Below are 22,589 nucleotides of genomic sequence, written 5' to 3'. Positions count from 1 at the left end.
GCCCAGAGGGTTGCTGGATTATTGGAAGCAACAAAATTGTAAATCCTAAGATGATGACTAGAACTAGAAATTCTCTGCATACTTAGCTACCTGCTTGATGCCTTGTTGCATAAGAGAAACTTTAAAGAGCGCAAGAGTCACCATGGCAAACAAGAAAAAGAAAAGGAACCACATGACCTTGCTTGTTTATCGTTGCAATATATACAATGCGCAGAATGTATGAGTAGTGATTGGAACATTTATACGACTCGAGAGACCAACTAACGACAGTGTAAATATATCTAAATCGCAATGGAACGTTGGTAATCATTCAGATACATCTCTGCTATGGCTGTGTGCAACGCTACTCCAATTGGCAGGACATCCTCGTCGAGAAAGAAGTGAGGGGAGTGTGGGGCGTGGGTAGAGCCCACTTTTTCATTTCTGATTCCAATTTGAAACATAACTCCAGGGATCAATTCTTGATAGAAGGCAAAGTCCTCACCTGCCATAACCTTTTCAGCTTCCTTGATGTTCTCGGAACCAAGCAGGAGTTTGCCAACCCTCCCTACATGTTGATGTAAGCGCTCATCATTTATGCAAGCTGGATATGCTGGGAAATCCTCCTCTTTCATGTCAATGTACGCCTTACACCTATGCACAGCAGCCTGTCCTTCAATTACCTGCAGGCTCCATATAAATGTGTGTTACAACTGCACAAAGTTGCCACAAGAAATCTAGGTTCTGTTCACATTAATTAGTAAGAACTTGCAGCAATACTAGACATTGAAGACGATTAGCATCTAATTCAACAATGTGAAATAGAAATAGATGATTCAATAGTAAAAATAATAAGCTTCTATCTTGAGGACAGGCATAAAATTGATTTTGACAAAGAAAGAGAAGCAAAGCAGGGAAAGATGATCTGTTATGAATGCTAGAGTTACATGGCATCTTCATGGGAAAATTGCAAGCAGACCACAAAGTTATATCATTCATTCAACTTAGACTCATATATTCATGTGAATATGTGTTCGAGAATTATTCACCCTTAATCTTGTTAATTTGATTACATAGCTCTCAGTAGCTAAGAAGGCTCAGTTTAAGGCTATTAAGCATCACTCCAAAAAATCACTAAAATTTTTAAGAAAACTACATGTTAAAGACGTCTGGCAGAAAATCTAGTTTGCAGATGTTGATAGTCAACAACAGTCAGCAAACTACCTCTTTTACCCTCTTTTGAAGTTGAAGCAAGCCTTCAGTTGTAAGACTCCTCAGAGTTCCCCCAAATTCAACATAAGGCGGAATTACATTTGATGCTGATCCACCTCTGACATAAGTAATAGAAAGAACCTTCAGGCAGAAGTGAGAATTTCAATCTCAGTCAGCTTAACTGTCAATGAGGCTTCAGATCTCAAGCACTATACTGCTTCCACCTCAAAACAATTAGTTGTCTAAAACAAGAAATGTTCCTGAAGGGAATATATGCACCTACATAATTATGTGTCTGTGTGTCTCTGTGTGTGTGTAAACCAAAGATGTATACTTCTAATTAAGCATAGGCTACATACTTGACTATGAAGGGGATCTGCTTCTCTTGAGATGAGCTGCTGCAATGCCACAATTGCAAATGATGCAGCAAGTATTGGATCCACAGTAGCATGGGGTTCTGCAGCATGCCCACTTTTTCCTTCTATTTTTGCCTCAAAGAAGGAAACAGAAGCTAAAATGGGTCCAGGACTAGTAGCGATGCTCCCTGTAGGTCTTTTAAAATCAACATGCATTCCAAATATAGCTTCTGCATCACCTAGAGCCCCTTCGTTGATCATATGATATGCACCAGCTCCTCCCTCCTCCGCAGGTTGGAAAACAAGTCTTACCGTTCCCTTTTCGGGTTCAAAAAATAAAAATAGAGACAAGCAACAAATCAACTTTCTATTGTAGACTACCCCAAGCAAGCAACCAATCAACTTTCTATTGTAGATTATCCCAAGAGATGGATTGATATTGAATGATGCCACACAAAGGGCAAAAACAGATTAAGTCAATTCAAACAGTGCTTTACGAGTGCCATGTGACAAATGTATTCCTATAAAGTTGAAAAGAAATATCTAATAGTATCAGTCAGACAATTACAGACTGACAAGTAATTAGAAAGTATGGTTCAGTTTTGAATTTCTTTTTATTGGTCAAGTATAAAAGAAATCAAAAAAAGCATTCATGGTTTCCTCATTCCCTATATATGCAGCCATGTATCGTTATTGTAATGTAGATAGAAGTTATCAGTCTTCTCAGTTTCTTTTTCGTGGTACCAGAGACCAATAGATTTGGGCCAACTCCGTCATCTACCCTTTCCTTCAACAGGTTCTGATCGATCCTCTCTCTTGACCGGCAAATTTCTCGTCATGCCTGAATTAGTTTCTCTGGTTGCTTCATCTGGACGTGAACGTGTAAGCCATGGAGGATCAGAGGGCTAGGTTCTCCATGTCGAGACAATTGATGAATCATGAATGGTCACAACAATGTTCAATGGGCAAAATCACTTTATATGTTCATTTAAGGACAAGGCAAAAATGATTACCCACAGGCACTACTAGTCACCCACGGAAGGATGATCCAAGTTTCAGAGTTAGAGAATGAAAGAATAACATGGTCATATCGAAGTTAAGTAGCATCATCGATAATAAAACCGCAACTATTCCTTTTTTGCGACACTGCTATGAAATTCGGACTGTTCCGACGGAGACATATCAAGACAATAAAAATACAGCTTCACGTTTTTTGACTATAGGTGATGTTCATAATCTCCGGCAAGGTAATATGTCAGTAACCCAATATTATTGTGCTCTCGGGCATTTCCGGAAACAGCTAGATGTTTTTTGGCAGTCCTGACTGGGAATGCCCATGAGATCCAAGGAGATGGTTGAAGAGATAGAAACTTTAAATTCCTTTTAAGCCTTGACAAGGTCTCAACGAGGTTAGAGGTCAGGTAATCAAACCTCTCCCCCCTCCAATTTGTGAGGCCTTGAGAAGTTTGAAGAGAAGATAGTATGAAGAAACTCATGTGGGAACTCAACCATTGTTAACCACTTCAAAAAGTTCAGTTCTTGTGTCAAGAGAAATAACTTCAACTAGTGATTCTCGACAGAGAAAATGGAAGATACACAGAAAGCCAGTGGGTGGAAGCCTAACAAAGAAAAAAGACAATCAGGGTTTTTGGGCTACCTCCAATGTTGAACCTGCTCTCTTCAGCAAAGAACAAGTTGAATGCCTGCAAAACAATGTTCAATCAGGTAGCATCTCTGACTACAACCATCTCAACAGGACTCTTCTCCACTTGTCCACAGATGCAGGGAAAGGAAACAAATTACAACAAAGTTTGAAATAGCACTCAAGACCCCCGCTTATCAGAGTCGAGAGATTCCCATAGAGAGATAGTTCTTCTCCAAGAATACAATCTTCTCTCCAACTTTTCAATCATTCTGTCAAATCTGCATTGACTTATAGTTGGCCCCAAATGGTGTACCAAGGAATGTAAATGGAACTTTTCCAATCTTGCAACCCTACATAGTAGCTAGCTGCTGTATTACTCTAACTTCACCAATCAAATGTATGCTATTTTTGGATAAATTTCTGTGAAGACCAACCAATACTTCGGAGTGCAGAGACAATTGTAAACCCTCACCAGAAAAGGCCACTGTAACATAACAGAAAGCTAAAGTTGTAGGGTTGTGGTCTGAAGGCCACGTAGTATTTTGATTGGTTGCGATAGTTTCTCTCTCTTGGGAAACGCGAAACCTTTCAATTCCTCTGAAACAGTTCTGATCTTCGGCATCTTTTCTGAAATTCTCCGCCGTATTTTCCTTTGCTCTCCATCCCCTCCTTGATTAGAATCCTATCTTTCTCTTCTTCAATCCAATCAACAACAACAACAACAAACCCAATATGTTCCCAACAGGTAGGGTATGGGGAGGGTAGTCTGTACGCAGACCTTCCAATAGACCCTCGGCTCGGAAAGGGTGAGAAGAAGAAGAAGAAAACAAGAAAGGAAGAGAGAAGAAAAAGAGGGAGATTGTAACGACCCGACCGGTCGTTTTGAGCTTTAGCGCGTCATTCGGTGGTTTGAGGCCTTAAGTAACTTCACTTCAGGTATTATGACTTGTATGTGTGGTCGGAATCGAATTTCGGGATGTTTAAAGTTGATTCGGGAAGAAAATTCTAAATTCAGAAGCTTTAAGTTGAAAGAATTGACTAAGGTTTGGATTTTTAGTAAACGACCTCGGAATCGGGATTTGAAAGTTCCAATAGGTTCGTATGATAATTTTGGACCTTGGAGTATGTTCGGGTCGAGAATCGGGTGGCTAGGGAGTATTTCGGTGCTTACTACGGAAGGTTGGCAATTTGAAGGTTTAAGAATTTCCTAAGTTTGGGTTGGAATGGATTTCGATGTTATCGATGTCCGTTTGGGATTCCGAGCCTGGGACTGGGAGTCCGCAGGTGCGGAAGATTTTACGCAGAAGAGAAGGAGCTGGCCTTGGGGGAGCCGCACCTACAAGTAATCCTCCGCATAAGCGGAGGCGCAGAAGCGGCAAAAAGGACAGCAGGTGCGAAGGCCGGGGATGGGCAGTGAGTTGTTTTTAAGACGGGATTTGGCCCATTTCTTTCATTCTCTCTTAGTTTAGGGCGATTCTTGGAGAGCTTCAAGTGGAGGTTTTCATCATCAATGGCCAGGTAAGTTATCCCCACCTATTGTGAGTTAAATACAAGGATTTTATATGGATTCAAGCATGAAAATTTGTAGAAATTTGAAATTTTGAAGAAAAAACTAGAAATGGGTATTTTTGGATTTTGACCACGAAATCGGACATGGAATTAGGAATAAATCATATATTTGAGTTCGTGATGTTACGGGTAAAGTTTATCTTCGAAAATTTTCGGAATCCGGGCACGTGGTCCCGAGGGTTGATTTTATCGACTTTTCGAGCGGAGTTGGAAATTGTTTAAATTGATTAATTATGGGTATTATAACACATTTTGATTGATTTACACCTTCTTTGCATAATTTTGGATCGACAAGCATCGGTTTGAGGTGTTAGAGTGACGTTGGAGCCGGCTATGGAACTTCGGAACGAGGTAAGTCTCTTGTCTAACTTTGTAAGAGGGAATTTACCCCATAGGTGATTAAAATTAATAATTGTTGCTAATTGTGGGGGGCTACGTACGCACAAGGTGATGAGAGTCCATGCGCAACTACTAATTATGCTATGTCCGAGTAGTTTAGAACTCAAATCATGAATTACTTGTAATAATTGCATCATTTATTTAACTAAAGTACTGGAATTATATTGGAAATTGTTAGAGGAAATAGTAAAAGACCGAAATTTCACATACTTGAATTTTTATGCAAATTACTTGATTGTTAATAGATATTGTACATCCTTATGTGTTAGCCTTATAATAACTTCTCATTCCGGAGGTTCATAAAATAATGTCCTCCTTTCTTGTGGAGCGGGTCGTACGCCTCAGCAATATAGATGCATCTATGGATCGTGCCGCACGTCCCTCGGCAGTGTACACGACACTCTGGATCGGGCCGTACGACCTCGGCAGAAATCGTGCTTCGTAATAATAATTACACGATACCTTCACATTCTATTGCAACTTGTCAAGATAAATTATTAATTGGAAATTATTGAATTTGAAAGAATTAATTATTTCCGCTTGTTAAGGAAATTGTTGTTATTCACATAAACCATGTCCATTTAAATATTTCTATTTTAATATTATTGACTCATAGTAAGTGTCAAAGTCAACCTTATCGTCACTACTTCTTCGAGATTAGACTTGATACTTACTGGGTACACGTTGATTTACGTACTCATACTACACTTGCTGCACATTTTTGTGCAGGTACATGTATGTTTAGTGATTTTTTGGGCGCAGAGGCGCAGCTATTGCGGGGACTTACGGTGAGCTGCATTCCATGTTACGAATCCGCAGCATACAAAGTCTCCATCAGTGTTATTTACATACTCCTGTCTAATTTGTATTCTAGACAGATGTTGCATTTATCATATTTCCTAGTTGATGCTCATGCACTTGTGACACCAGGTTTTTGGAGTTCTTACAGGTTATTCATTATTGTGGTTCGTGTTGATATTTTTAATTACTCCGTAAATTCTTTTTTTACACTGTCTAATTAAGGAAAAATTTTGATTACAAAAATACTAAAATGGATAATTTAATTTGGTAAATCACCGTTGGCTTATCTAGCGGCGGCGTTAGGCGCCATCATGACCCATGGTGGATTTGGGTCGTGACAGAGATAATGGATAAGTAGTACCAAATAATAGCAACAGAGAATACAATACTTGAGGCAAACACGACCACACAACGCAATAAAAATCTAAGAATATGAAGGGACATGCATGCTACTAAGACTATCGGTGAGCAACTAAAAAACTACCCACTAACCTTCTACCCTAATCCTCGACCTCCACACCCTCCTATCAAGGGTCATGTCCTCAGTCAGCTGAAGCAGCGCCATGTCCTGTCTAATCACCTCTCCCCAGTACTTCTTAGGTCTACCTCGACCTCTTCTCAAACTCGCCATGGCCAACCTCTCACACCTCCTAACAAGAGCATCAATGCTTCTTCTCTTAACATGTCGAAACCATCTCAGCCTCGACTCCCTCATCTTGTCCTCCACGGAGGCTACTCTCACTCTGTCCCGGATAACTTCATTCTTAATCTTATCTCTCCTGGTACACCCACACATCCATCTCAACATCCTCATCTCTGCTACTTTCATCTTCTGCACAGGGGAGTTCTTGACTGGCCAACACTCAGCCCCATACAGCATAGTCGGTCGACCACCACTCTATAAAACTTTCCCTTAAGTCTTGGCGGCACATTCTTATCACATAAAACACCGGAAGCGAGCCTCCATTTCATCCATCTCGCTCCGATGCGATGTGCGACATATTCGTCAATCTCCCCGTTACCTTGGATAATAGACCCCAGATACTTAAAACTAGCTCTCTTGGGGATAACTTGAGCATCAAGCTTTACCTCTACGTCTGCTTCATGGGTCTCGTCACTAAATTTGCACTCCAAGTATTCTGTTTTGGTGCTGCTCAACTTGAAACCTTTAGACTCCAAGGTTTGTCTCCAAACCTCCAAACCTCGCGTTAACTCCGCTTCGCGTCTCGTCAATCAACACTATATCCTAGGCAAATAGCATGCACCAAGGCACCTCCCCTTGAAAGTGTCGCGACAGTACATCCATCGCCAAGGCAAATAAAAACGGGCTAAGAGCCGATTCCTGTTGCAACCCCATCACAACAGGGAAATGCTCCGAGTCACCACCCACAGTGCTCACCCGAGTCTTAGCACCATCATGCATATCCCTAATCAAGTTATAGCACGAATTATTTCTATCACAGTTTTTCATCTGAGCTCTTGGCTACTACTTCTGTCTTCTGGATTTTGCTTTTCTGTTTGTGTCCTGTTTGTTTTACTTTCTTCACTGAGTAACTTAAGCCTACGGCGACGAGATAGGTGAAGGTAGTAGTAAGCAAGGCACCATGAGCAGATCCTTCGTTTTCTATGCTGAAAATAAATCCTTCGATGTGGTGGAGATAAACGATAACTGGTTTGAAGTGGTTGAAAGACGCAAAAACTTTATCAGCAGAATAACGATAGACAGAAAGAACATCCTGGCATTATGCTATTGTATGGAACAAGCATCAGAAGAGGAGAAAAAATGTAGAAGTTGGAAGAATCAAAGTCAGTTGTATTCTTACTTCTACAAGTATTTCAATAGTATGGGAAGTTATATCAGGGTGGTGGCAATAAATGACAAAGGTAAAGTTGCAATTATCATTCCTGAGATTAGTAAGGGTGCAGGTTGGTGTGATTTTGCGAAAAAGATTAGAATGTTTGTTGAAGTAGGACAAAATCAAAAATTTCCAAAGCACAAGAATGTCAAGGAGAGGATCTATATGCTAGACAGCACAAAAGGAGGCCTGGCCAAGAGATGAAATCAAGATAATCGATGATAATTCACTGGACAAGAGTCAATTCAAGATTGATGCAAGTTCCTTACCAAGCAGGGTAGAATACCACAGTAAGTGTTTATTAGGATCCTTCAAAGGTGATATGAAAAAACCTTTTTCTTGCTGGAAGTTACAGAACTGGGCTAATAAGGTATGGAGAGTCCCAGAAAGTGTTAAGGTGAAAGATTTGAATGATGAATATGCTCTTTTTGAGTTCTCATCCCCTGGTGAAGTTGAGAGAATTAAGATGGGAAAATGGTGTTTTTACAATAAAGAGTTAAAGGTTGGAATGGTGGTCCTCTGTTTCAACATGTCACCGGAATAATTGCAAGCCCAATCATGCTTGGATAAATCATGTTCGGATTCATGTCGGGACGTTCGACTACGGAAGCCATTCACCTTGTAAGGAGGTTGGTGGAGCAGTATAGGGAGAGGAAGAGGGACTTACATATGGTGTTCATTGATCTAGAGAAAGCATACGACAAAGTCCCGAGGGAGACTCTATGGAGGTGTTTGGAGGCTAAGGGTGTTCCGGTGGCTTACACTAGGGTGATTAAGGACATGTATGATGAAGCAAAAACACGAGTGAAGATCGTGGGGCAGTGGGGGGGATTCAGACCACTTTCCAGTTGTGATGGAGTTGCACCAGGGGCCGGCTCTTAGCCCATTCTTATTTGCCTTGGCGTTGGATACATTGACGAGCCACATTCAAGGGGAGGTGCCATGGTGTATGTTATTTGCGATTGATATTGTTCTGACTGACGAGACGCGAGGCGGTGTTAACGCGAGACTGGAGGTTTGGAGACAGACCTTATAGTCTAAAGGTTTCAAATTGAGTAGGACCAAGACTGAGTACTTGGACGTAAGGCTTGATACACAAGTCATCCCTAAGAGAGTCAGCTTCAAGTACCTTGGGTCTATTATCCAAGGAAATGGGGAGATTGATGAAGATGTTACTCATCATATTGGAGCGGGATAGATGAAATGGAGACTCGCATCTTGTGTTTCATGTGATAAGAATGTGTCACATAAACTTAAGGGTAAGTTTTACAGAGTGGTTGTTAGACCTACCATGCTGTACGGAGCAGAATGTTAGTCAGTCAAAAACTCTCATGTCCAGAAGATGAAAGTATCAGAAATAAGGATGTTGAGATGGATGTGCGGACATACAAGGATTGATAAGATTAGAAATGAAGATATTCGGGACAGGGTAGGAGCAGCCTCGGTGGAGGACAAGATGCGGGAAGCGAGGGTTAGGTGGTTTGGGCATGTGAAGAAGAGAAGCACAGATGCTCCAGTGAGGAGGTGTGAGAGGTTGGCCTCGGTTGGTCTGAAGAGGGGTAGAGGTAGGCCAAAGAAGTACTGGAGAGAGGTAATTAGGCAGGACTTGGCATTGATTCAGCTCACTGAGGACATAACGCTTGATAGGAAGGTGTGGAGGTCGAGAATTAGGGTAGAAGGTTAGTAGGTAGTCGAGTGTGTGTATTCCCCATACCGGTAGTATTAGTAGTTAGCCTTGTATTCGGTTATTGACAATCTTTATCACTACATGTTTTCTTATTATCTTGTTGTTAATACTGCTTGTTCTCTTATTATCTTGTTATTGTTACTGCTTGTTTTCTTATTATCTTGTTGTTGGTATTGCTGGTTGTTACTGCTTTCTTTTTCATTCCTTGAGTCGGGGGTCAATCGGAAACAACCTCTCTACCTTCAAGGTAGGGGTAAGGTCTACGTACACATTACCCTCCCCAGACCCCACTCGTGGGATTATACTGGGTTTGTTGTTGTTGTTGTTGGATTGACCCATGCAGTTTAAAACAAAACCCTTTTAACCTTTTAGGGTCTGAAGAATTTACACATTACGATCCCTTCAGACTAGAAGTCGAGTCATTCCAGGAAGAATCTCATACTTCGAAAATTACGACTTTAAGCCTAATCCGTGTTCAAGATGGAGGCATTGGAGATTCGAGAAATTTGGAGCATCCATGCGCAAGGGAAGAAGAATCAAGCCTAAGGACTGAGAATCCTGGGCAAGAAGATGGACACAAATATGGTGGAAGATATAGGCCATATGTCAGAGTACTCTGAGAAAGAAGATGATACTAATGGGGCATGGGCATTTGAGGATAGCGAAGGATGGTCGATAGGTTTCTTCTCTAATAGTGAAACGGAATCAGACCTTCCAATCTCTGTAGATCTAATTGTGGTGGCAGAAGTTCAAGTCACTTTGAGGTTGCAGTGGCACGACGATAGTGTGATTAATATACAAGAGAGGTTGAATCAAATGGAAGCATCAAAATGGCTAAAGAGGAATATGATGAAGATTAGCAAGCAACTGGGGATCAAATCTTATAAAATTGAAGATAACTTATTAGAATTGTTGCTTCGAATTGAAAATGGGAGACCTAAGAAGCAGCCTTCTTCTGAAAGTAATGCCTCTCCTGGTAAGAGAGGTGAACGGGAGTTAAAAGCCTTAGAACTTGGAGTGGGTTTTAAAGGGGAATCTAGTAGTGGAGGAAGAAGCAGGGGTAGGAGGGCTTTAAGTAATACTCAATGAATCCGAAAAGCAATTGTTGGAATGTGAGGGGACTACATGATAAGGAGAAAAGAGAAATGGTCTATCTTTTGTTGAAGAAATGGAATGCAGACATAGTATGCCTAGTAGAGACAAAAATGAAATATGTTGGTGTTACCTGTATCAGACAAATTGGAGGCTCAAGATGGTCTGATTGGGTAGAACTGGAGGCTCAAGGGAGGAGTGGTGGGATCCTGATCTATTGGGATAAAAGGAGGTAGCATTGCATAGACAAACACTTGGGCCAACATTCTATTACTGTAATTTAGGAAGAGATTAACACGGGGCATCAGTTTGGTTTCACGAGGGTTTATGGCCCTTGTGATAGAAAGTTGAGAAAAAACTTATGGAATGAGATTGCAGCTATCAGTGGAATTATTTCACAACCTTGGATGGTGGGAGGAGATTTTAATGTTATCATATTTATGGAAGAAAAAATGGGAGAGAAAAGAAATACAAGAGATATAAGAGAATTTTCAAATATCATCAATGAGTTATCATTAATTGATCTCCTTCTGCATGGTGGTAATTACACATGGTTCAGAAGCAGGGACAGTTCATGTGCATCTAGATTGGATAGGTTTCTCATTTCAGAAAGGTGGGATAAACAATTCAAATGCATCAAGCAAAGAGTGTTGCCAAGAATCACTTCAGATCACTGTTCAATTCTCTTAGAATGTGGTGACTGGAAAAAAGGGAAAGGATATTTTAAGTTCGAAAATATGTGGCTTGAGCATAAAAGAGTGTCACTGATTTGGTGAAAAATTGATGGGATTCTTATGAGGTGGAAGGGTAAGCTGATGTAATTCTTGCAAAAAAATTGAAGTTGTTGAAAGAAGACTTGATAAAGTGGAACAGTGAGACTTTTGGAAAGTTGGAAGATAGGAAAAATAATGCTTTGGCAAAACTGGAAGAGTTAGGTCATAACAGAAAAATTATGTCAATTGAGCAACAAGCAGAATGTGAGGCGGAAAGAATATCCATCAAGAAAGAGCTAGAGGAAGTGGCAAAGGCTGAAGAAATTTCATGGGGGTAGAAGTCTAGATGTTTGTGGATTGAACAAGGAGACAAAAATATTAAGTTCCTCCATAAGCAGGCAAATGCTCACAAAAGATTTAACAGTATTAATAAATTAGCTATTGGAGATGATTTGGTAGAGGATGAGGGAGTTATTAAAGATCACATTTTGGTTTTATAAGACTATTTAGGGAAACTGAACCATGAAGGCCACAATGGGAAAATGATGACCTTAAGAGATTGACAGAGAATGAAAAAGAATGGTTGGAAAGAGCTTTTAATAAGGAGGAATTAGATGAAGTGATCAAATCCTTTAAAGGTGACAAGGCTCCTGGTCCTGATGGTTTTAATATGTGTTTTTTTTCAAAAGTGTTGGAGCATAGTGAGAAAGGACATATGGAAGGCAGTTGATGCATTTTATAGAAATGGTCATTTTGTCAAAAGTCTGAATTCTACCTTTATTGCTTTAATTCCTAAAAGGAAAGGAGCAGTAGAGGTTAAAGACTTTAGACCTATCAGTCTATTGGGGAGTGTGTATAAGATAATTTCAAAGTTGCTAACAGAGAGATTTAAGACAGTAATAAGTAAGCTAGTATCTCCTAATCAGAATGCTTTTATTAAAGGGAGGCAAATATCTGATGCTTCTATGGTAGCAAATGAGAATCTAGATAACCTGATGAGGAGAAAAAAGAAAGGGTTGGCTTGCAAGCTTGATTTGGAGAAAGCATATGATCATGTCAATTGGCAGTGTTTATTAAATTTGTTGAGATTAATGAATTTTGAGGAGAAATGGATAGATTGGGTCAAATTTTGCATTTCAACAGTGAAGTCTCCATTCTTATTAATGAAAACCCCCAAGGTTTTTTCAGTTCCCAGTATTAGACAAGGGGATCCCTGTCACCTTATTTGTTTGTAATGGTTATGGAAATTCTCAGTACTATGTTAAGGAAAGCAGAAAGCTTGGGTTGGCTAAGAGGCCTTCAAATAGGTAGAAATGATCAGGAAGGTGTGCTGCTCAGTCATATTTTGCATGCTGATGATTCTCTCTTATTTTGTGAAGCTGATAGGAAACAAATCTGGTATCTGAAAGGAGTTCTGTTATGTTTTGAGGCAGTCACTGGATGAATCCGGCTAAGAGTAGCATCTTCAATATTAGTGCTGATGACTGTGTGGACGATCTGGCAAACTTTCTGGGCTGTAAAGTAGAAAATTTTCCCACTGTTTATTTGGGATTGCCTTTGGGTGCAAAAAGGAAGGATTAAAGCATCTGGCAAGGGGTTATTGATAGGTGCAGTAGTAAGCTGACTCCATGGAAAAAGCAATACTTGTCAATGGGGGGCAGGTTGACTTTAATAAATAGTGTTTTGAATGGGATACCTACCTACACTATGTCCGTGTTCAGGATGCCTGCATCAGTTGAGAAGAAATTAGACTCCATAAGAAGGCAGTTCTAATGGGATGGGAACTCAGACAAAAAGAAGATACATTTGGTCAAGTGGCAAGTAGTCATTGAAGACAGAAAGGAAGGAGGATTGGGATTGCATAATAGAAGTTTGCTTTTTAAATGGCTATGGAGATATAGTTCACGAAGTGAGGAAATTTGGCAGAAAATGATAGATGCTATTTATGGAGATAAGATGGGATGGAAACAAAATTCTTCGCAGTTGAAAAATTGTGGGAGAATCTGGAAAGAAATAAGTGATTCAGTGTTATCAAAGGCGAAAAGCGCAAAAAAGCTCTAAGGTCCATTGGGGTTTTAAGCGCAAAGCGCAAATAAAGCGCGGGTTTTAATGAAAAAAGGTACAACGGAAGAAAAAGTAAAAAATATGCACGTAATCCAAGACTAATCATTATAAGCATGAATAACAAATATATGGACAAAGAAATTGAAAAAAATTCACAATAAGGTGAAATATCAATTGTTTAAGGTCGCCTTTTCGGGATTACACTCGTTGGCAAGGAAAAGTATGACTTAGAGCTTTGATGCGACACTAAAGCGCCCACAAAGCAAGGCGAAGCGGTCAACGTGTTTTGAGCCTCGTTTCAGGGTTTAAGCGCGCTTTAAGCGCGCCTTTGACAACAGTGAGTGATTGGTGGGATGAATTTTTGCAATATACCAGATTGGAGGTAGGAAATGGTGGTAGAATTAAATTTTGGCTGGACACATGGTGTGGAGATGAGAGTTTTAAAAGCAAGTATTCAGAGTTATTTAACTGTGCTTTGAATAAAGAAGGTTATATTGCTGATTTCAATTCAGATTCTGGATGGAATATTTTTTAGAAGAAACCTAAACGATTGGGAATTGGATAGCTTTTGCCAACTGCTTCAACAATTAAATACTTGCATCGTAGATCAGAACTGTGTTGATAGGCTTGTTAGTTAGTTAGCTGTTGTGTAAATAAGCATAGTCCTACATGGAATAGGAGTCGTGTAGGTATTGTATATTGGGGTACTTGTATTATAGTTAAAGTACATCAATAATATAATTTTCGGTGCATTATTTCTCACATGGTATCAGAGCGTGAGTGAGACACATCCGAAAAAAGTTGGACAATTGTCGTGCGTCAAATTCCGACGACTTTCTAGGGCTGATTTGCATCAGATCAGTCTCTGTTGGTTTTGTGCGAAAACCAACACCATCACAGGGTTCCCAAGCCTTCCGCGACCAAACCCCAATAAAGTTCTCCGGCAACCGACCCCTCACGGGCGGCCCAGAAGTCAGGTTTTCCCGCGAGATCTTAGCCACGCGCCGGTGCGTGTGGCCTTTTTCCGGCCAGCTATCAAATGTTTTTCTTCAGACAACCTCTTTGCGAGGCTTTTTCGAGCCTACCCATCGTTTTCACAAAAATCCGACGACTTTTTTATTTTTCGGCGAAACATTCTAGATTCCAGCTACTGTTTCTTATTTTTCCGGCAAAAGTATCCAGATTTCTTCTGTTATTTGCTGATATTTTTGCTACCCCTCTCTTCAATCCAACCATGTCTCTCGGACTTGATTTTTGTGGTTCCAAAAACACTGGAGTTGAAAATTCAATCTTGATGATTACTTCTGAACCTCTACTTGGGAGTTCAAATTATTTATCTTGGGCCTCGTCTGTTGAGTTGTGGTGTAAAGGTCAAGGTGTTCAAGATCACTTAACTAAACAGGCTAGTGAGGGATATGAAAAGGCCAAAGCACAGTGGGAAAAGATCGATGTTCAGTTATGTAGTATCTTGTGGCGATCTATTGATTCCAAATTGATGCCTTTGTTTCGCCCATTCCAGGCATGTTATTTAGTTTGGGAAAAGGCTCGTAGTTTATACACTAATGACATATCTCGTTTTTATGATGTGATATCGCGAATGACAAGCTTGAAGAAACAGGAATCGGATATGTCCACTTACTTGGGACAAGTATAGACAGTCATGGAAGAATTTGAGAAGCTGATGCCAGTTTCTGCTATTATTGAAAAGCAACAAGAGCAACGACAGAAGATGTTTCTAGTTCTTATACTCGCTAAACTTCCTAATGACTTTGATTCAGTACGTGACCAGATTTTGGCTAGTCTGACTGTCCCTACAGTTGATGAATTATTCTCTCGATTACTTAGCCTTGCTGCAGCACCAAGTCACCCAGTGATCTTATCACAGACACTTGACTCATCTGTTCTCGCATCCCAGATAGTGGAAAATCGGGCATCTCAAACTATAGAGAATAGACGAGGAGGAGGTCGACCACCCAAAAATGCTTATGTTGCTCAGACCGAGAATACAGGTAACCAAGGATTTTCTTTATCTAAAGGGGAATATAATGAGCTCCTTCAGTAGCGAGCAAGTAAGCAGACATCTCCACAAGTAGCCTCTGTTGGTCAGACTTATACTTCTGTTGCTGGTAATTCTTTTGCTTGTGTTTCCCAGTCCAGTACTCTTGGACCATGGGTCATGGACTCAGGCGCTTCTGATCATATCTCTGGTAATAAATCACTTTTGTCAAATATTGTATATTCACCGTCTCTTCCCACTGTTACTTTAGCCAATGGGTTTCAAACTAAAGCAAAAGCAGTTGGACAAGCTAATCCCCTATCTTTTGTCACTCTAGATTCCGTTCTTTATGTCCTTGGTTGTCCTTTTAATCTTGCATCTGTTAGTCGTTTTACTCGTGCCCTCCATTGTGGTATATACTTTATTGATAATTCTTTTATTATGTAGGACCGCAGTACGGGACAGACGATTGGTACAGGGCGTGAATCAGAAGGCCTTTACTACCTTAACTCACTCAATCCCTCCAAGGCATGTCTAGTTATAGATTCTCCAGACCTAATTCACAGACGTTTAGGACATCCGAGTTTATCCAAGCTTCAGAAGATGGTGCCTAGTTTGTCTAGTTTATCTACATTATTGGGAGTCGTGTCAGCTCGGCAAACATACCCGAGCCTACTTTCCTCGTAGTGTTGGGAGTCATGCAGAGTCTGTTTTTTCTTTAGTTCATTCTGATATATGGGGTCCTAGTAGAGTCAGTTCAACCTTGGGATTTCGCTATTTTGTTAGTTTCATTGATGATTATTCAAGATGTACTTGGATTTTCTTAATGAAAGATCGTTCTGAGTTTTTTTTATATTCCAGAATTTTTGTGCTGAAATCAAAAATCAATTTGGTGTTTATATTCGCACTTTTCGCAGTGATAATGCCTTAGAATATTTATCCTTTCAGTTTCAGCAGTTTATGACTTCTCAAGGAATTATTCATCGAACCTCTTGTCCTTATACCCCTCAGCAAAATGGGGTTGCAGAGAGAAAGAATAGGCACCTCATTGAGACTGCTCGCACACTTCTCATTGAATCTCATATTCCGGTGCGTTTCTTGGGCGATGCAGTTCTCACAGCTTGTTATTTTATTAATGGATGCCTTCATCTCCCATCCAGAATCAGATTCCGTATTCAGTATTGTTTCCCCGATCACCCTTATATTTTTTTCCCCCTCGTATTTTTGGGAGCACATGTTTAGTTCATAACTTAGCCCCTGGGAAAGATAAGTTAGCTCTTCATGCTCTCAAGTGTGTCTTCCTTGATTATTCTCGTGTTCAAAAGGAATATCGTTGTTACTCACCTGATCTTCATAGGTACCTTATGTCAACTGACGTTACATTTTTTTGAGTCTAAACCTTTCTTTACCTCTTCTGACCACCTTGATATATCTGAGGTCTTACCTATACCGACCTTTGAGGAGTTTACTATATCTCCTCCTTCACTTTCCGCCACAGAAGTTTTACCCATTCCAACCGTTGAGCAGTCTAGTGTTGCTCCTCCTAGATCCCCCGCCACATGAACACCACTCTTGACTTATCATAGTCGTCCGCGCCCAGCATTAGGCCTAGCTGATTCACGTCCTACACCTGACCCTGCTCCTACTGCGGACTTGTCTCTTCCCAGTACACCGATTGCACTTCGGAAAGGTATACGGACCACACTTAATCCTAATCCCCATTATGTCGATTTAAATTATCATCGTCTGCCATCACCCCATTATGCTTTTATATCTTCTTTGTCCTCTGTTTCCATCCTACGTCTACAGGTAAAGCATTGTCTCATCCAGGATGGCGACATGCTATGATTGACGAAATGTCTGCTTTACATACGAGTGGTACTTGGGATCTTGCTCATCTTACTTAAGGTAAATCTACTGTTGGTTGTCGTTGGGTTTATGCAGTCAAAGTTGGTCCGGATGGCCAGGTTGATCAATTTAAGGCCCGGCTTGTTGCCAAATGATATACTCAGATATTTAGGCTAAACTACAGTGATATTTTCTCTCCCGTAGCTAAAATAGCAAAAGTCCGTCTTTTTCTATCCATGGTTGTTGTTCGCCATTGGCCTCTCTATCAACTGGACATTAAGAATGTTTTTCTTCACTGTGACCTTGAAGATGAAGTTTATATGGAGCAACCACCTAGTTTTGTTGCTCAGGGGAGTCTCGTGGCCTTGTACGTCGCTTGCGCTGGTCACTTTATGGTCTAAAGCAGTCTCCTCGAGCCTGGTTTGGTAAGTTCAGCATAGTTATCCAGGAGTTTGGCATGACTCGTAGTGAAGCTGATCACTCTGTGTTTTATCGGCATTCTGCCTCAAGTCTTTGTATTTATCTGGTGGTCTATGTTGACAATATTGTTATTACCGGCAATGATCAGGATGATATTACTAAGTTGAAGCAACATATCTTTCAACACTTTCAGACTAAGCATCTGGGCAAATTAAAGTATTTTCTAGGTATTGAGGTCGCTCAGTCTAGCTCAGGTATTGTGATCTCACAACAGAAGTATGCCCTAGACATTCTTGAGGAGACAGGAATGACAAGTTGTAGACTTGTTAACACTCCGATGGATCCGAATTCAAAACTTCTGCCAGGACAGGGGGTGTTGCTTAGTGATCCTGCAAGATATAGGCAGCTAGTTTGTAAATTAAATTATCTCACAGTGACTAGACCTGATATTTCCTTTCCTGTGAGTGTTGTAAGTCAGTTTATGGATTCTCCATGTGATAGTCATTGAGATGCAGTTGTACACATTCTTCGGTATATAAAGTTGGCTCCAGGCAAAGGATTATTGTTTGATGATCGAGGCCATGAGCAGATCGTTGGATATCCACATGTTGATTGGGCAGGATCACTTTCTGATAGACGTTCTACGTCTGGATATTGTGTTTTAGTGTGAGGCAATTTGGTGTCTTGGAAAAGCAAGAAACAGAATTTAGTTGCTCGGTTCAGTGCAGAAGCAGAATATCGAGCAATGGCTATGTCAACATGTGAGTTAGTTTGGGTCAAGCAGTTGCTCAAGGAGTTGAAATTTGGTGAAATCAGCCAGATAGAACTTGTGTGTGACAATCAAGTTGCCCTTCATATTGCATCAAATCCGATGTTCCATGAGAGAACTAAACACATTGAGATTGACTGTCACTTCGTTAGAGAAAAGATACTCTCAGGAGATATTGCTACAAAGTTTGTGAAGTCGAATGATCAGCTTGCAGATATTTTCACCAATTCCCTCACTGGTCCTAGTATTGATTTATACGCACCGGCTTAAGGGAGAGTGTTAGTTAGTAAGTTGTTGTGTAAATAAGAATAGTCCTACATGGAATAGGAGTAGTGTAGGTATTGTGTATTGTTATAAATAGGGGTACTTGTATTATAGTTAAAGTAATCAATAATATAATTTTCGGTGTATTATTTCTCACAAGGCTGATTTGGATCAATAGCAGGGATAAGTTACTTTCAGTGAAACAATTGCTAAAAGATGTTGCTGCAGCAAAATAGTCAAGGAATCCTAATTGGCCTTGGGAAGTGATCTGGAAAACAAAAGTACCGGTGAAAGCAGCCTATTTTGGATGGATAGCAGGTACGAGTGCTTGTCTAACTCAAAATAAATTGCAGAGAAGAGGCTTTTCATTATGCAGAAGATGTTACTTCTGTAACTCAGAGCAGGAAACTGTTAAGCATTTATTCTTGCACTGTATATTCTCAAGGCAATGTTGGGAATTGTTTCTTAACATCATGGGCATAACCCTGGTGTTACCACATAAGATCAGTGATATGTTGATAATGTGGCAGTCTCAAAGAGTCAAAAGGAATTTACAGCAAATCTGGAAAACCATCCCTAATTGCATTTTATGGACTTTATGGCTAGAGAGGATCAAGGATGCTTCGAAGGGAAGAGATTGCAAATATCTAGAGTAAAAAACAAATGTATTAAGAACTTGTATTTGTGGTGTTATAGTAATACCCTAGATAGGATGGATCAATATCTGGGTTTTTTTTTACTTACTAGGGGGAAATATGTAACTATGTTGGTGAAAAAGTTATACTGAAGCCTTGTACTTTGTTTTCTGTTCCTTCTTGGTTCTGGTTTATTTTTTTTACTTACTAGGGGGAAAGATGTAACTACGTTGGTGAAAAAGTTATACTGAAGCCTTGTACTTTGTTTTCTGTACCATCTTGGTACTAGTTGAATAATAAAACCTTTTACTTATCAAAGAAAAGTGCAGAGACAATTGTGTAAGGAAGGACTGAGCTGTTCACCACCGTTGTTAGTTATCTTGTACAAACATTGAGATGGCTCAAAAAAGTTGTAAGTTCTATTGACTGACAAGATCTTGTAAGGAAGTATTTAATTTTTCTTTACCTGTCTTAGATGAACATATAAGAAGCTCTTGTTTAATGTTCTCAATTATTTTCTCAAACAAGAGAAATACATGTGAACAAATGAACTAAATCTGATAAAAAAGCAAAAAGATATCCTTTTTGGTCTATTCCTTTCGAGTTTGTTCTTTCATTATCTCGACAAAGTACACATAATACCCCCCTCTATTAAAGAATGTTTTCATCTATCTTCTTACAGTCCTCTATATTTAAGAAATACCCCCTTTTAGAATAAGCTCCAAAGGGCTAGTGTACATGAAAACCTAGATAAGAAGTCAAAGCACAACGGATAAAATGATCCGATAGCTCAAAACTAATAGTAGTACTTCTGAGAAAAAGACAATCTAGTCATTGGTCAACATTGTGCAAAAAATCTTTGGTCCAACTACGATGTGTCAAGCATAGTGACCTCAATCCAAACTCTCCAGTCCACATCTTTCTATATATAGATATAGCAATTTCGTCGTCCTTTTTGTTTGTTTTGGAGGTAGATGTAAAGAGAAGAACTACAAGAAAGTAAAAGCCTAGTACTGGAAAAGCCAATCAATCTCTAGGATGCTTTTCAACTAAGTTGACAGATCAACTATGTAAGTCGTAGCGCGGTAGCGCGAGTACTCTTCCTCTATGAGCTTGTCAGCTTCTATGGCATAAGCTTTAGATCTATCAACAAATAATAAACATTTCATAAGAAAAGAAAAATAATTGTTTAAATCTCAAAGAAATGTATAGGTGAAATTTGGAACAGTCAGCCACTATACTTTTCTTTTTTTATCTTCTTTGTCTAGTTCAATTGATTTCTTTCAATCCCTACTTGAAAAGGTTGGGTTCTCTGTGGGTCGTCGATCCCTCGCCTAATTTTGAGCTCTCACCTTGAGCCGATCTTATTCAATGGATTGTGACTTTCTCACTTGAGTTTTCTATCGAATTTCCATTGATGGACTAGTGGACTCATTGGACTCTTCTATCTAAGCTTGAGCCCCGTACTATGATACTTTCTGTTTTGTCGAGCAAAACTAAACTAGCTGATTCTCTTTGGCCGGCCGGCGGAAAGTTTCAGCATGTTGAAACTTCTTGGGGTTAGCAGTGAAAGAAAGAGCCCGGCATTCATTTCTTCATGAATATTCATAGCTGAGTCTACTAAAAGTTTGTTGCAGAATCGCACAAGCACAAAATACATTCCAAATGAATCAGCATTAGTGAAATGGGTAAGGTTAACAAACTTACATTAAGTTTGTCCTTTCGCTCATTCAGCAGCTTAGCAGCGCCAAGAAGCATCGCCGTGTGGGCATCATGTCCACATCCATGCATTTTGCCAGTAACTTTGCTCTTATGCTCCCATTCAACAAGCTCCTATGGTTATATTCACTCGAGAATAATGTTAGAGACATTCCATAACTAAATATGCACACTATTAAGAATCTTTCATGCTAACTCCACCTATTTAAGCTTCACAAAGCATAGCCAGTTGCAAATTCAAATAAAGTTGGAGGATTGTGCTAGGTTGATAACCAGTGTATAAATAATTTAACTATATTGAATCCTCTCAATTAGATACAAGAAGATTCATATAACTAGGGGCAGAGCAACCTTGTCCAAGGGGAGTCAACTGACACCCTTTGGGCCGAAAAGTACACTGGGTAAATAGGTCAAATTTTTTTTCTTATGTATATACACAATATATTGAATCTCCGTGGCTTTCTTAAGATTCACGATTGAGGTATAATTGATTGATAGTAAAAAGAAAAATTGTGTGTAGAATAAGAAGGTGGCTAAGGATTTGGGACGAACCTGGAGAGGAAGGGCATCCATATCAGCTCGTAAAGCAACAACAGGAGGAGAACCGGTGCCAATTTGAGCAACAAGACCAGTTTTGGCAAAAGGGTATTCATAATAAATGCCAAGTTTATCGAGTTCAGTACGAATGAGAGCACTGGTGTTATATTCTTGGAATCTGAGCTCTGGGTATTCATGAATTTTCCTTCTTATGGATACTAACCAATCATTATCTTCTATTGCTGAGCTCAGTACCTGCTTACCATATTCTTGATCAAAGTAGCTACCTTGAATGGAATGTAAGAGGATGAAGCACAAAATCGACAAAGGTAAAAAAAGGGGGAAATGAGAACATGTTGCCAGTTTTTGGTAAAATTCCATTCGCGATCAAACAGTAAAGGGGATATTTACAACTGGAGTAGCAATCTCTGTAGAATACCTGAAGATTACTTTACTGGGGTATAAGAGATCATTTTCTTGAACTATTGGGTGTTTGACACTTTGACTCGGGGTACTTATGTGATTTTGTTTCATTTTATCGCTGTTTTCAATGATAAAATGATCAAAGAAATTTTATTCTACTTCAGGGACCTCCTATTTTGCCATTCTAAACCAAGAAGAGAAAATGATCTTTTTTGCTCACTTCTAATTTGAATAGAAGAAATTGTATATAGTCAATTCCAAATTCCAAATTTCAGCTTTAGAATGTTTTTGAATCCGATCCCTAGCCCACTCGGTAAATGATTTTTGTAAGGGTACATAATGAACACTTGTATGGTATGTCCCCAGTCCCATCAAACTTGTTAAATGCTGTTGAGGATTACTCAATGATTACTTGTTAAATGTATTAATAATGTTGGGATTAGGGAATTATTTCTTATCTACTTTTTGGTTTGGTGTTAATAATTTTTTCTCCACATTCTTTGCAAAGAATTTGAAAAAGATTTTGAAAGGGCAATTTTGCCTTTATACATGCTTATCCATGTATTAAAATTATTGTATTGCTAATGTCATAGTTTGCTATGTAT

General features: G+C 39.6%; 1 protein-coding gene across 2 annotated transcripts; it reads right to left on the bottom strand.

Moving 5' to 3' along the window:
- Positions 1-155: 155 nt before the first annotated feature.
- LOC107775743 (IAA-amino acid hydrolase ILR1-like 5) lies at positions 156-22,277 on the bottom strand. Of its 2 annotated transcripts, XM_075242470.1 has the most exons (5): positions 21,577-22,270; positions 21,013-21,138; positions 1,551-1,865; positions 1,204-1,332; positions 156-662 (listed from the first exon to the last, which is right to left on the bottom strand). In XM_075242470.1, exons 1-5 carry the CDS (start codon positions 21,940-21,942, stop codon positions 282-284), a joined length of 1,317 nt encoding a protein of 438 aa, XP_075098571.1. In that variant the 5' UTR covers positions 21,943-22,270; the 3' UTR covers positions 156-281. The 2 variants fall into 2 exon arrangements, with proteins under 2 accessions (XP_075098571.1, XP_075098572.1); XM_075242471.1 differs by lacking the exon at positions 1,204-1,332 and having other exon boundaries at positions 21,577-22,277.
- Positions 22,278-22,589: the final 312 nt, after the last annotated feature.

Source organism: Nicotiana tabacum, chromosome 21 (genome assembly GCF_000715075.1).
Source record: "Nicotiana tabacum cultivar K326 chromosome 21, ASM71507v2, whole genome shotgun sequence".
In the NCBI taxonomy this organism is placed as follows: Eukaryota; Viridiplantae; Streptophyta; class Magnoliopsida; order Solanales; family Solanaceae; genus Nicotiana; species Nicotiana tabacum.
The sequence above is the reverse complement of the archived record's forward strand: the minus strand, read 5'-3'. Positions and strand labels throughout refer to the sequence as shown.

Excerpts from the sequence above, each read along its gene's own strand:
- LOC107775743 (XM_075242470.1), bottom strand. The coding sequence starts at position 21,942 with ATGGAATTTTACCAAAAACTGGCAACATGTTCTCATTTCCCCCTTTTT. Across the intron at positions 1,866-21,012 it reads AGCGAAAGGACAAACTTAAT|GGAACGGTAAGACTTGTTTT; the intron begins GTAAGTTTGTTA and ends GAACCCGAAAAG. Across the intron at positions 663-1,203 it reads TTCAAAAGAGGGTAAAAGAG|GTAATTGAAGGACAGGCTGC; the intron begins GTAGTTTGCTGA and ends TGGAGCCTGCAG.